The sequence below is a fragment of the Falco biarmicus genome, chromosome 4 (genome assembly GCF_023638135.1).
Source record: "Falco biarmicus isolate bFalBia1 chromosome 4, bFalBia1.pri, whole genome shotgun sequence".
NCBI classification, from domain to species: domain Eukaryota; kingdom Metazoa; phylum Chordata; class Aves; order Falconiformes; family Falconidae; genus Falco; species Falco biarmicus.
This window is the reverse complement of record NC_079291.1, coordinates 73596185-73611693: the sequence shown is the minus strand read 5'-3', so window position 1 is coordinate 73611693 and position 15509 is coordinate 73596185. Positions and strand designations below refer to the sequence as shown.

At 39.3% G+C, this 15509-nt stretch overlaps 1 protein-coding gene across 2 annotated transcripts in view; it reads right to left on the bottom strand.

Moving 5' to 3' along the window:
* Window positions 1-15509, bottom strand: part of GTF3C1 (general transcription factor IIIC subunit 1) — a 42314-nt gene that overhangs the window by 24927 nt on the left and 1878 nt on the right. Inside the window, exons 5-17 of one of the 2 annotated variants that reach the window (XM_056335224.1) lie at window positions 14904-15000; window positions 14291-14414; window positions 10948-11106; window positions 10238-10353; window positions 8357-8681; window positions 6438-6655; window positions 5801-5940; window positions 3925-4078; window positions 2839-2942; window positions 2415-2599; window positions 1787-2062; window positions 1413-1558; window positions 900-997 (exon numbers count right to left, since the gene is read on the bottom strand). In XM_056335224.1, the coding sequence (XP_056191199.1) occupies window positions 900-997; window positions 1413-1558; window positions 1787-2062; window positions 2415-2599; window positions 2839-2942; window positions 3925-4078; window positions 5801-5940; window positions 6438-6655; window positions 8357-8681; window positions 10238-10353; window positions 10948-11106; window positions 14291-14414; window positions 14904-15000 (2142 nt within the window). The remainder of the gene's footprint in view (window positions 1-899; window positions 998-1412; window positions 1559-1786; window positions 2063-2414; window positions 2600-2838; window positions 2943-3924; window positions 4079-5800; window positions 5941-6437; window positions 6656-8356; window positions 8682-10237; window positions 10354-10947; window positions 11107-14290; window positions 14415-14903; window positions 15001-15509) is intronic. The other variant, XM_056335225.1, reaches the window with a different exon arrangement.

The window sequence follows — 15509 nt, the reverse complement described above, 5'->3', positions numbered from 1 at the left end:
GAAAGATTATTTGACCAGCTTAGAAATACTGCAGCCAATTTGGCTGTTAGAAGTCGTAGTGCTTTGTGGCGGGCAGAAAGGGCAAAGAGACAGCTTGGTTACATGTCATACTGTTTTGCATAAAACTATGAGATGGAGCCCGCAGATTTCCGAAAATAACCATAAATCCAGTTTCCCTGTTACTAAGGTGTAGCAACTAATAGGTTAGGAACTGCAAACCCGAACTAACCACAGGTCTTGACACCTGAGAGTGTTCAGCACTACTTGCTCACCAGCAACACATCTGCAGGTTTGCAAAATATTGTATAAGCCTCCAACCATCCAAATCCATACAGTTAGCAATGACTTCCCTGGGGAAACTAACGTGGTGCTGTGGATTCCGCGTATTCAAATCACTTTACTGTTGCTCTCCCTTCCCGTCTTCAGTCCAATCTCAATTTTAAAATCTCCTAGATGAAGAATGGCAAACAGGGGCAGGTGTGCCACTGAGAGCATGAGTAGAAACTGAATGGTAAGTGTGAGAGGCAGAACTGGGAAATGTGGCATCTTCTGAAAGATTTATGAAGGACAGCAACATTTAGACTCTATTAAATTCTGAATTCAGCAGCAGTCAGGAGTGTGTTCTATACGGTAGTAACATCCTGCTGATGAGTTATGAAGGACAGAACCTCCCAGCTCTCAAACACTGCCTGACAGCATGCATGAATATTGTTTATTAGTTTCTTATTACCTTCTATTTGGGAGAGAAAAAAAACAATTTGGCACACTATCCTTAGAAGACTGATGATCCTTGTCTTAAGTAACAAAGTTCTCTTTGACACAAGCAGGAAATAACTTAGAAAACAGTCAACCACTGTTGTTTCCTTCCTAAAACCATTTACTTTGACTCATCTGCTTACCTTTTGTAGAGGAGCTGCTGTCGGACTGACCTTGGAAGAAATCTGATCAGAGTGTGCTTTTTTAGTGGATCATTTAAAAAATCTTCCAGACCATCCACCTAGAATTATTTTAGAAGTTCATCAAAATGCAAAATATAACTAGCCTTTAAAGTCTTAAGCTTTGCTACCAGAACTGTCCACTGTAATATTTTCTAAGCAAATGCTACTGCTTTTGTAAAATGCTTAAACATTATTCTTGTTAATCAACGAGGCAGAAGATTCATTCAGATTATAAAAAGCTCTTTGCAAAATATTAGCTTAAGAATTTGCAGTGTTACAGGGCTATACATTTTTTTCATTGTGGCTGTAAAAGCAACTAACTTTTCTGTAAAAGACTCTCAAGAACTAAAGTGTCTACTCTCCAATAGCACGTTTTGTTTGAACAGACTAAAAGGACGTTTTTACTGCTTATAGCTACAGTTGATATCATCAGACTTTAAAGTAAAACAAATGTAAACCAAAAAAGCACCATACCTTGTAGCTGACTTGCACTATCTGGACAAAAAGTGAGAGAGGCAAGCAGAGAAGAATGTCACTAACAAGAGCCCATCCAAATCCAAACTCTCTGTGAACTGGCAGAGGAGGGACATAGCGCATCCATGACACATCATCCACATATACTAGGAGCGAGAAGACTGGCTTAGATTCAGAGAGCACAAACCTAATAGCTACACTAATAGTTTTACAGCGAGTGTTCAAGCAGAACACATTTGGCAGTTCATAGCCTAGAAATCTGGAAATCATCTGAACCGCTGATTTTTCAGTCTTTTTTGAAGTGGACTTTTACTTTTTTTTCAGGTTGAACCATGGCAAAGTCTGTAGGAAAGTCAGGGTGTGCCACTTCTCACCTGTTTGATTAGACAACTCTACTTCAGTCTCCTGTGCAGAGATTTCGGGATTCACCACAGTTGTGATAATTTCCAAGGTCCCATCCGGCTGCGCTTCAAGTACAGCTGCATTTGCATCCAGCCCTTGTTTGCTGCCCTTTTTCTCACCATCACTACCTCCTTTTTGCTGTGTTCCATTTAAAGGGTGTCCATAAATCAAGTACCAGAGGAACATGTGGACCATTCTTAAACGGGGCATTTTAGGAAGAAAGCCAAGAGAACGCCCAAGTCCTGGAACTGTGAGGGAAGATTAAGTACCAAACAGAAATAAAAGGAGGGTCAGAACAGGAGAAACAGCTACCTCTGCAAAACTGATGTGAAGAAAAGCAGAAAGAAAGATAGGCAGCTGAAAGTAAATCTAAGTTACAAATATTAACTTAGAAATAGGTAAAAGGTAGTAGTGCATACAAATACTCCAGTTCACAATTGTAAAGAAAAAGAAAAAGCAGCCAAGTAAATGTTGGATTGTGAGAATGCTTTAATGTAAACCCAATTTTTCCTCTGTAAAAGAAAATCCCACTCATCTGAAGTGATCATTAACAATGAATGAGAAAGTGAAAGGTGACAAAAAAGCCAAAGGCAGCTGTACCTGTAACAGGGTGATAGTTTTTTAGCTGTGTTACGCCCATTTTTTCATCAGTTTTTCTTGCCCGACTATTATTATCAGCTTTACATGAGCTTTCTTGCGTTTCTCCGCAATCAGGAGCTGCCTCTTGCCCTGCATTCTCTTCCTCAGTGTGGTCCTGGGATGTCGGTGCCTGGGGAACTTTAATCCTGTATTAAAACCACACAGAACTTTGGTAAAAATTAAGCAGAGTTCAATTCCTCCTCTTTCCTGACTTCAGGAGATATTCAGCCTCTTCCTTCATCTTTGTGCTTCCATTTCTCTGTTGCTAAAGAAAAGATTTTTCTTTTCTTTTGCTTACTTTGTGTTTATTTCCTCTGCATATTTTTTGCACGTACTAGAAAAGCCAAGTTTCCCACAAGCCATCCAAACCGCCGCTGCAACTTGCCTGTTTGCGGTGCTTGAATTGGAGATTCGGAAACGCACCTGCTCGATGGCACTTTTTACCAGGGAATCATTAGGACTCACTGAAGGGTGCACAACAAACTCTACCTGTTCAGAGCAGCAGAAAACAAAGAAAAGGTATTTATAAGACACTGGCTCTTAATCAGGTGCATAAATTATCAGTGATTCACAGACAGTTAACAGTAGCCACAATGGACTGATCCTATGAAGGTTTAGTACATCACAGAATATTAACACTTTCAGATGAAAAACTCCCATTGCTAATTTGTTTCAAGCAGGAGGCCAGACTGTATGGTCTCTGTAACAATAGACAGTTCAGATAATTTCTACAAACATCACATTTTTTTGGTTTTTAAAATCTGAAACATTTGGGGAACAAGCACTTCAACTTACAAGTATCAGGCTGAAAGGGATAAATGAAAAGCCATAGCTCATAAGGCTATGAATACATATTGTTGTTTAAAGTACACACAAAATTCAGATTAGTAAGATTTCACATATGCTCTACAGTAATTGTGCAGCAGCCAATTTTCAGTAGATTTTCTCCCCGCTTGTGAGCACTTCACACTACAGTTACAATAAGAAGTCTCAGCTTTACAACTACAAACATGCTATTTTCATAAACCTCAATAACAATGGATTTTTGTTTTTGGAAAAAACAGATCATGTTCTACAAATTTCAACTCAGAAGCTAACTTATGATTTCTCATATACTCCTGGCTTTCCAAAGGGGATTAAACAGAATTGTGTTGCAGCCTGACAGTGCAGAGAGAGAACCATGCGTTGCATAACCGATAAGCAGCTGAACCTCTCAGAAGAGAGATTCAGAGACTTTGATCTCTAGACTATTCCTTCGCCTCACAATTATCTGCAGCACAATAATTAAAAGCACTAATCTGGTTTTCACAGTAGCTTAGTTTGGGACATGCAGCTTCTAGGCAGCTTGACTGTGGGTTCTGCTACAAAAAATGAAGTCATCCATGTATTTCAGTAAAAAGGTGCAAAACCTTCTCATAGATTAGAAAGTTGTGAGAAAAGCTGCTTCTGCTGCCAGGGTTTGTAAAGTCACCTTTTTACTTATGCCATCTTGAATGACTGTAGTACGATAGAGTCTGAGGAGTCCTTCTCGCGCAAGCTTCTGTACCAGTCGTATGATAGACTTTTTGCAGCATTTAGTGGAGACACCTTCTTGCTTCTCTTGATCCATGACCATCTTCTGAAGTCTAAAAGATGCAAAATATACCTTGCATTTTAAGTCCAGCAATGCTCCAAACTGCCTAAGAAGTTTGTTAAGAGGATGTAGGGTAAATAGGTATTCCCCTGCTTCTAGCAATTACTGCTCATTTTCCCTTTTGCTGTAGACAACCAGTAACTTAGCTTTACATTTCAGCTGTATTTTCTTTGTAATCAAGCTTTTCCTTTTTAGGTGAGGACTGCTGTTCTGATAACAGCAAATTCTCAATGCCTGATTTCTCTGTGTGTGGTTATAGTGCAGTTCCAAATCCAGCCTTCCTAAGGTCAGGGTAACCTACAGCTTTTTTAAGTTGTGATTACACATATACAGTTTATATTTCCACTTGTGAGTTCAGCTCAGGGCAGAAATTGTTTAGTGGCATTCTAAGCTCAGAAACGACACACACATTCACAGTACAGATACAGATATCCCATCACTTGAAGCCAGCTCACTTCTTCCCTTGTGGCAGTCTGCAGGAGCGTGCTCACACCCTATTCTCCTAATGCCTGTTTTCATGCACTCTGTCACAAATGCCTCAGGGCCTACTTCTGACTCTTTCAATCCCAGAGACTCAATTCTGAAAAAGATATGGAAGGGTATTACGGGAATGCGGACTTCAACTTTTTCAAAAGACTACCACATCCTGGTAACTAAAATTATTGGAGTGACAGCAGGTTTTCTTGGCAGCGATTGGGGAGGGGCAGAACTTTCACCAGTGCCGAGGGAACCTGTGAGCTACCCACTGGTGGCACTGAAGGGAACAGCAGAGACCTGAAATACCTTCTGAGCCTGCACTTGGATATGACCTGGTCAATCAGCGATGAGGCTGGTGCCAGAAGACGAGGCTCTAATTTTACACCACTATGCAACTGAACCAGGTGACAGCAGGTTTCAAAATTCTCACACCCAGGGGAGAATAAGGCCATGATTTCTTACTAAATTCCAATAGCAGGCAGCCCTGTGTGTATTGAAATGCCCGGATCTTATGTGCTGATACAGAAGACGGATGGTGCAATTCTATTTGTGACAACAGAGTCCTGCCAATTTGGAAGCTGGGACTCCAGAAGAGCACCAAAATTTCAGTTTCTCTTTGGAGGCGAATCTTAAAAGGCTGAAAGGCATCACAACGTTCAGGGAAGTGTCTTTAGTCCAGACAAGGCAAGTCAGGAGAAGACATATAACCATTACACATAAAAGCGCAAAGAAAAGTGAACTTCCAGGACTCTGCTAGAATCCTAGTGACCAATGATGACTGACTGACATGAAGTCATGAGTCTCTACAGTCCATGACGGAATAACACACGAACAACTTTTGAAACCATGCAGAAATGAAACTTATGCATATGAAAGAATCCTCAAGCAGGGAAGTGTTGTATCTTACTATGTGGCCCCAAGCACTGTGGCCTACTGCAGAGAGAAAAAAAAAAAAGTTCTCTGGTCTCTATTTATGGGACACATACTGTATAAAATTCACTTGTGTAATTAACAGTTCTCTGCAGATACTTCCAAACAGCTGACTGATTGTCAAGATTCAGTAGAACTGCAACCCTCCACACCTTCTGTATGCCATCCTCTCCAACATTATAGGGTATAGTGCCATCAGGGACAAGAAAAGCCAACAACGGAATGAGCACACAGACTGCTCACTCAAGTAGTGCTTCTGCTACCAAAATGCATCAGGCCCCACCACACTGTTTTCAGACTGACTCACGTGAACAAGCTTTCAATTAGCCGGAGGTTTCGAACAGCTTCCACAATGAGATTGCGGCGCTTCAGTAGCCTGTACGTTTCATGAGATCTCTCCACTGCTGTAGCTTTGGAACGCTTTTCCTTCTTTTGGCCACATGTCTTCTAGTGCACAGTATGAACAAAACAAAAATTTTACATTAACTATTCAATGTCTTCAGCCTGATGTTGGTTCCTCACACAGTAGCATCTGAGGAATTCAGAGTTTTGATGTGTTTATTTGTAACAAACTAGTCAGTCAAGAATTATCTTTTACCTCCCCTTCACAGGCAGGGAGGCAGACCAGATGATACGCAGCACTTGGGTGCACAGACAGACATTAAGTGATGACATGTATTAAGTCAACACAGGGAATGTGGAGAGCACCAGGAAACTAACCCAGAACTATAATTTGAAGATCTACCTGCCTATTGCCTGGAATAATTTTCACTTAGAACTACAATGCAGCCAAAATATGAATGTATTTTGAAATTAAATTTAAAAAAAGCAAACCAATCCCATAAATGAACACAAAAACTAGAGTTTAAAGCCTTGCTGTGTAAACATATAGCTTAGCTCAAACAACTGTACCAACAAGAAAATATTAAGACATGTGATCTTACCTTAGGGTCTTCAAGTCTGACCTCCTCCACCACAGCCACATCCCCATCCCCAGCTTCACCAGGGGAATGAGCACAGGTGGAAAGACTGGACTCCTGCATTAGAGTTTCCAAAGTAGAATTCTCCCCCGGAACGTTGTCTGAAAGCTCATCAGGCTCTTCAAGAATTTGAGGGGAAGGCAGCTTCTTCCCCTGAGACTTCACAGCTGTTGGTTTTGAGACTGGTTTAAAGAGCAAACAGCTTTGTAATTATTCTGCTCTTGGCTTCCTGTAAGTGTTCAGCTTCTCTCTCTGTAAAAGGTACTCCCCCATTCAGCCAGATAACTGTACTCAAAAGCATTCTGCTACATTTTTCACATATTCTTCTACCCTGCTGGAAGCAGTGGTTTGACCATGAATGATCGCATTCAGCCTCTAAAAGTAAAGTTAAAAAAACAAAGTGAACTCTCTGCCATCAAATAATTCTCTCCATGGGCAGACTTAGAAGACCATGAAGGGCCAGATTAGCTTATCCAGAAAATGCTGTCTGAAGGAAGGAAGGTTTCCGTCACAAAGACTCAAGAGTTCTGCTGGAAACCTGGCTTTTCTCACAAAGCAAAATGAGAACAAAGATTTAGTATTATCCTGAAGATAATATACATACAGAATGGAGATCTGTTCTCTCTTCCCTTGGACTTTCAGAGAAGTTGTAGGAATGTTCAAGTAGTTCAAATAAATCAAATGAAAATTAAACCACCATATGCTCTTGAAAATAATGTCCCCATAAGGCTGGTAGGTAAAAGATGAAGCAATTAGCTTCAGGGGACAAGGCATTTTTATTACAATGTGCTTGGGTGAGTAAGGCTGTGGGTCAAGTCATCCCAAGCCTATGGCTGCTTGAAAGTAGCTACCACCTTATCTGGTCTCAGCTAAGGAGTCAGTATTACTCTGCATATACTCATCCCACTTGAAAGTTCACAACAGATTTTGCACAGAGTCTAAGGCTCGATACCAGACATTTTCATCTGAAAAAACCCCACCGCTAAAAGGGGAAGAATTTTTATATGTTAAAATTAAATAAAGAAGTTAACTGGCTTGTCTGTCAGTTCCTGTGCTATTTCCCACACCTAAGATGACATTTAAACATCCCATGGAACGAAATTATGTGTTTTAATGAGAGGCACAGCCCATCTTTTTCCTTAGTGTGGAAGAAATACAAGACCATGTACTTTCAAATCCCTTCTGAAATCTTCAAGGACTTGAAAAGCTAAAGCTCTCTGCCAAGATGGTGCGCTCTGATGGGCACAGCCTGAACTGTAAGTTATTTTGAAAAACAGAGCCCATGACACATACCTTGTCAGTTCATTACAGAACATTCAAGGCAGTCATAAAAATTACCCAAGGATACTGTTTCTCTCAGCAGCTTAAGCCAACTTGACTGCTAGCTACCACAATCTCACCACTATGCTGGTTTTCAGCCACATGGTCCTGCCTCCTTCCTTGCAACAGTTTTAGAATTTGTCTGGCCCTCTGCAGCATTATTTCAGCCCTTCAAACCACCAGAAAAATTACTGAATATCCAAGGAGCATGGTGTGTGAACCCATTTCATTTGCATGGAAAATAAGGGGAGAAACGACACAGAGGTAAGGAGAAGCAGATTACCTTCTCAGTGATTAGTGATAACCACTACTTGGCATACAGACACCAGAGCAACCTTCAGCTCTGAGAATCTCCAGAGATTACCATGCTTACAGTATTCCAAAACATAACAATTTTGGGAAAAAGAGAACATCAAAAACGCATGGAAATAATCAAATAGGGGTAAAAAATAATATCTGACCAAAAACTTTAATGAAAGCTAATAGCATATTATTTTTTCTTTAATCAAAGGATCCGTAAGGACAAGGTAGGGTTCTCTCTAAATTTCAAAATCATGATCTACCTTTAGCTGCTGTCGACTGATGGGTGTCATCTTGGAAGCTTAATTTCAACGAAGAATCAGAATTGGCCTTCTGACCTTTTCCTCTCTTCTTGCCATCCTTCCCTTCTTCTTCATTGTCAGACTCTGAGACCAAAGTATCATCTTCTCCAGGAGACGCATCCTCCACAGGTGGGGAACCTTCTGGCACCAATGCCAAAGTAACCGTAGCTAACTGCTCACTCCTAGCCTTCTCTCTCTCAAACTGACGGTTTAAATCACTCTCCTCTGCAAAGATGTATGAAATATACTTTGTTGTTCTTTGCCGACCTTCATCCTCCATAAAACCCTAAGGAAATAGTTGGAATGTTATTTTACCACCTTATTTCTCCATTCTTGCAGTGTTCTCCAGCAACAGCAGCGGGAAAATTTTTTAACTGTTCTCCCCTCACACCAAAAGATCCCATGTTATTCTGCCTTTTTTCTAAATAAAAACGTTCATCAACCTTAACATACAGAAATCAAAAGAATTTTTTGAAAATTAATGAAAATAAATGAAAAATAAACAAACCTGCATTACCTGCATACTAGAATGAAACACCTACAGTATATGGGATGTAGAAAAGCTTAAGAAAGAACAAACTATACTTGTTCAGGCTGGAAATAAATTTTTTTCAGAAAAGTTTTCCTTTGAAATAACTACAACACAGAAGTCACCAGAGTGAATCAGACTTAACTGGAACTGCTGTTGCCCCATCTACTACAACAGCAGCTTTCAAGCATCCAGAAACTCAAACACTTAGTCTATCAATAAGGGAAGGTTTCATTTTCACAGTTGACTTAGGAGAAAGTATGTTTAGATACTCCAGTGGTTCGTATAGTTTGTTTCTTTTTAATTCTACAGAACTTTTTACCAAATGACAAGATCTTAGTAAAAAAATTCTCTATTGGAAAGATGTCAATTATCATGCCTTTGCGAAAAGGGGCAGATGGGTACATGTGAGAAATGACAGCTGAATTTGTCTTGTTGAAATGAAAAAATATTGAAGTATTTGGAAATAAGGAGTTTAATCACCATAGCCTCCACAGAAGTAACTGTTTTCTTCTAGAACTTACTGGTAGTAGATTGATAATTTTCAACACAGGATCTCTGACAAGATTCTTTAGTAAAGGATCTTGCAAAATAGAAGTTGCCTTACAGCAAAAATTAAGCAGAGTGGCTGTTTTGAGCGGAGAGACATTTATGTTCATCTCCATAAAGTACCAGCTTCCAGGCCACTTGGGTTACCACTGATTACAGTGAATGACTCAGACAAGTTGTCGCAACCAGGCGAAGCAGGGCCGAGGCCAGTTTCTCTGCCCTGTCTCTTTTTGGAGGGCAGACCTGCATCATGGTGCTCAGAACAGTGTTTCTCTGGAATGCTGCGAAACAGTGCCTGGCAGAATTCCACCAGCTGGTGTGCATCACCAGAACGTGCACTCCACAGAGACAAAAAAAATGGGGCAGTGCGCATTTCTCCCCACAATCTTTATTACTTAAGCATCCAGTCACAAACCAATGTAAAATACTCCTGTATCTGGGTCAGCAAACTATTAAACGTCAAGGCAGCCAGCCAGGAAACAATAAAGAAAAGGTACCCTACAAGAGTGGATATGTTACATTCCAACAACTAGGATTAGTCCTCAGAATACAGCAGGTTAAAATCTTTATATTTTTTGAATACTTGTCTTATATACATTTTCTTCAAAGTCATACGCTTTTCAGTCTTACCAGGATTCTTTCACTGTCAGTTCTCAAATCACACTGTTTCTATCATTTGAGGTGAACAATGTTACAACATATTACCACACTAACCACAATTGCATCTCCAGTTTCCATAAGTATCTAAATTATTTTAATCTTACCTTGACAACTTTGTACCTTTCCAGAAGACGACAGAGCATCCTTGCTTCTAGCTTCCCCACATTCATAGCCAAGCGAATTTCTGCCTGAGAAATACCTTTGGTTCCCCTACTTTCAACTGTTTCAGAAAGGAAAACCAAAAAATATTTCAGGGAAATAATCTGACCAAATTACATATACATTCATATTTGCTCTGAATATAAAATTTAATTCCCCAGTAACTAATGACATTTTCACAGATTTATAAAACATTCAGTCAAATAATGTCATGAAACACAATTTTATGCGAAGCAGTGACCCAGCAGAATGAGGTTTGAAAGTGACAGCTTCAGATTAAAAGCAAGAGTGAATTTCTCCCACCAGCTTTCCACAGTTAGATATTAATTTCTCTATCACGAAAGGAAAAGAGATAGAAGAAAGAACACCGTTTTCCTTATCATCTTTTCTCATCCCACCACAACATCCTCGTTCTACCATGCTGTTTTATTTGGGTGGTACTGATTAGTTCATAAGCTTCCAGGGAGGGCTAACAGGTGACAGCACCTATAGCTCCAGTCTAATCTGAACATTTCCATGAAAAATTAAGTTTTGATTGCTTTTTATGTATCAAAGTGTTAAAACCCCTCCCACAATATATACCTTTCTTTTACATATACAAGCAGTAAGAAGGCAATGGGAAAAACATCTTAGGATGTCTTACTATATGACCTACTTAGCTCATAAGCCTGGGTGAGCATATCCCTTTCACAAACAATATCCACGGGCTGAACAGCTTTTGTGATGATCTCTTCTTCATCATCATCATGATAGTCTTCCATTTTCTTCCGAAATTCCTTTAGTAATTTAAGGCAACGGACCATCACATCAGTACCTGTGAACATGAATGTTAGTAACGACTCTTAACAAAACATAGAGTGCGTGCACTTGTTTAAACCATTTTATTTCTTTCAGCAGCATGAACAAGTAGGGATGCAATGGGGAACAAACGAGCAAAATCAAATGTTTATTTCTAGGAAAGGTTTGCAACAGTTTTCCCTGTATCTGAATGTCAAAATCTGTCCTCACTTACTCTCTGCAGCTAGGGAATGGCTAGGTTTGTTAACACGTATTGTGTACTATAATTATGTGCAATGAAAACGGAGATACAATATATGAAGTTGTTATATACAAGGACAGAACACACTGCCACCCACCAGTCACATACATGACTGAATTCCATGTCTTAACATGTTACTGGGCACTGGCTGTGCTGTAGTAACTCTCCACCTACTTTTCTATGAGATCCCAGAAGGGTAAAGTGGGGACATACGACTTCAAGAGAGCTCTAGTAATCCTGCTCCCTGCTGTAAGGATGACCTACCATCACCAGTATCATCTAGCTCCTGCTGAACAATTTAAGAGACCAGTGGTAAACTAGAACTAGGTTACTGTACACTTCCAGCTTATCAAGTTGCAGTGATTCAGCAGTTAGGGCAGAAGTAGCTAATTCATCCTGCAGCTGTGGTGGGAACATCTACAGCCATCTCTACTCCTCTGGTACAGCCCTGCTGTGAAAAATGCCAGGTGAAAGCTTTAGCTGAAATCACTACAGTTTCAGCTGATGAGTTTTATCTTATGTGTATATACAATCAGTTACCAAAGCCTAGCTGACATGAAGTTAATCCACAGCAACTTAACCATGAGACGGAGCTCTAGGCCAGATGATTCCATTATTTTTCCTCAATCTGAATCCTTTCCTTGACAGTATCCTAGGATACTGCTTAGGATAGTAATTAAGTGCTGACATTATGGTAGGGCTGCATGCGTTGTTATCACATGCTCTGTATTTCTTCACCCTGTTAGTTTTCACTTGAAGCAGTATTTGGGGAAAAACAAAGAAACCAACCAACCAACCAGTTCCTTTTACTTTAGCTCCTGCTGCCTAATATGCTTCCAATAGCAGATGCTCTGGCTTCATCTTCAGCGTGTCCCACATATTTGTATCTGCTTTCCTCTGTAACTCCAGAGATTAAACTATCTTGATCTCTGATGAAAATCAGCTATTATTAATTTATCCTAGTTTAATACCTAGTGTTTTTTAATGCATTTTTGTAGATTTTCAGCTTTTATGTCTGTAAGATGGAATTATCATACAAGTGAAAGATTCATCAAGTGGCATTTTTCATGTTAAATTTAAGTAGTAAATGCAGCTGCCATTGTGCCAATCTGACAAAACATGAAACAACTGCCTTGTAGTTGCCACCAAGTTTCTAAATGGACTTGCATTTTCTTGTCTTCTAAGTAAATGCTTCAATTGGAAGTTAAGATGTTTTTACTACTGTTTATAAACTCCACATTTCAGGAATAGTATCTAGTCTCTCGGGCTTTATTTACAAGTGTCTTCAGCTCATTAGAATGCCTCTGAGACTTAAGTCAGTATGAGGAAGTATAAACAAATATAACTGGTGCAATCTACTCAAAGCCAGCGTAAGACAGAATCTAGGTTTTCGTCAACGCCAATGCCAAGTGGTGTGACTAAAGGTATCCCTGCCATACAAGCCACTGTATGTTGAAACACTTGCTCAAACCAGAAATACATTAACTATGTACAATACATATTTTGTAAAAATTTGATGATCATTGTCCCCATATGTTTTATTGTATACTGATCTATTCTAGAATATTTTTTGAGGATCTCCACTGCTTTCTTGAAACTGTGAACTTCAAAGAATTCTCCTGCATAAAACTCCCTCTGATATTCTTATGGGAAGGAGGCAGACCTGTATATTTCATGACAAATGAACTCGTTCAATCACTCCCTTATTTATTCAGTGCAATGTAGGAGATTTCTCTCTGAACCGCGCTAGATGCTGTACCTACTTTTGGCCATTGCTTTTCTTTGTTCATGATACAATTTCCTGACAGAGAGATTTCCTTCCCTCAGACTTAAAAGACTGAAGGAATTTGTTCTTATCAAGGGCCTTAATCCAACTCCATGTAGCTGGCATTCACTTTTGCCTTCTTGAAGTTGTCATGTTTTTATTGGCTCCTTTACTTCTTCATGATCACTCCTACTTGCAAAGACGATGTCATTTGTAATGTTTAGATCATATCAGATTTAGTTGTTTTATTTTTTATTTTTTCACAAACAGTTCGCTACATCTCTGAAAAACACACTGTTCATCCTTTAGAATGACTTTCTTTTTAACCATTGCAAACCTGCCTCTTAGGATTTTCTGTGATAAAAGATCTGGTTTAGGATTCCTTAAGCAATTGCATTAATTCCATTGGCGATACCATCCCTCCTCATACCTTCTGTTATTACTTCTTGTAATATTTTCCCCATGCAAGTTTTATCTGCATCTTCTGAGAGCAGTTCCTTTCTTTCATTCCCTTTCTTCATGGAGTTATACTCTTCTTTGTCTTTCCACTACATGTTTGGAAGTTATCAGCAGTTCTTGCAAACCCATTAAATTTGAATTTAGAGCTGGTTATGCATGTCCCTCAGCAGACTACAGCTTTTTTGAATAGTAGTTGTTGACTATCTTGCTTACTTCCAAGAATTCCACGGTAGTGCTGGAGAAGCTTACTTTCATAATCTGAAATGAAACTTTGTATTCTCATGACTTCCAGCAAAAATCATAATTTAGCAAAAGCCTTAACTAAGATGGTCTGTTTCTTTAGCTTATTTTGTAATGTTCTTTTTTTTTTTTAATGAAACTTTTTATATGTTTTTTCAAGTGTATTGACTTGTCATTCAACTTGAACCTGAAAGGTCAGCAGACTGCTCTTTGTCCCCACTCTGTATCGCCTCGTGTAGTATTATTAGGAGCCTCAATCCACTCAAACAGCTTACACTGATATACAACAAACTTGCCTGCATCCATTTCTAAAAACCCTGAAACAAATGCTTAATAAAACTAGAACACTGCAGCCCACTTGAATTAGCATATTTCTTCACATAACTGCATACAGATTTTCACTTAGGCATCTTGTGATTTAAGTTTTGAAGCTTACAGATAGAATAGCATTGATGTCATTACACAAAAAGAAAGCAAAAATATGGTTCTAGTTACCTTTCTTTGTCTTGTAGGGTCCTCCATTGGGGTGTATATCTTGTAATGGGATGGATATTACCTTAGCTAGGCCAGCATTCATCATATATTGATACAGACGTTTGAAAGTTCTCTCACAAAGACCCTAATGCGAAGAGAAATCACAAAAGCCACTGTAGCCCAAAAGTTTCACCTGTAGGTGATTAGTACCAAAGACATTCATACTGCCTGTTCTTAAAAGGCAGTATTTTGGGGTAGGATGTCAAAGAAGGATCATAAAAGCCTACTATGGCAGACACAGGCAGAGTGTGAAATGCTTCTGGAGTGTTTTCTATCCCTCCAACTCTACCATCCAAACAAGCAGCAGCAACCAGCAGCAGCACTGAGCAAGTAAAAATTGCGTGATGAGATCCACTGAGAAAACTTTTCTGAAACTGTGGATCAAACAGAACTCCTTCCTTATTAAACAGCAACAGTAACTTGATCTAGTAGGTTTTTAAGATCCTCTGTTAGAATATCCTACCCCCAAATTCTGTGCAACTTTAAAAAACCCCAGGCAGTATGAATGACTGCCTTTGACACTAATTATCTATGTTCCTCATGAGTGAGAATTTGAAAGAGTAATGGAACTCACCAATTCTTCCCTCAAGTTTCCTAATGTTTCCATCTGGTTTGAACGAGCACTTAGCATACTTGAGAGCTTCTCCATCAGAATATCGTATTTGCTCCTCCTAACCAAGAGAAGGAAAACATTTTACACATAAGCACGCATATAACTTTATAAACATGAGTTGTACCTTTACAAAATGTCAGTCACTAGAGGAAGTGTTCTCAGATTGTTTTAGGAATTACAGTTTCTTTTCCCTCTGTGAATAGCACATGAGAGAATTTGTCACTAAGAAGAGAACCCAACTGAGGGAACAGTGACTAAGCCCAGGCTGTTACTTCATTGGCAAGCCACAGAAGTACATATTCTAATCATAAACAAGATAGGAAGACAAAAGAAATCTATTAGAAATGTGTTTGAAGTGAGAACACTCAAAATAAACACAATGATTAGGGCTACAACAAGAGGAGTTAGACTTACGTAGGCAGGTGACAGACACTAGAATACCTTATTGTTTACAGCTCCCAGACAAGTAAGTTTTAAACTATCCAGCATTCAGAAGAGGAGTTAATAAAGCAATGGACAAGGGTCAATACCAGGAAACTTTAATAGTTCTGTGACAACAGAGCGATC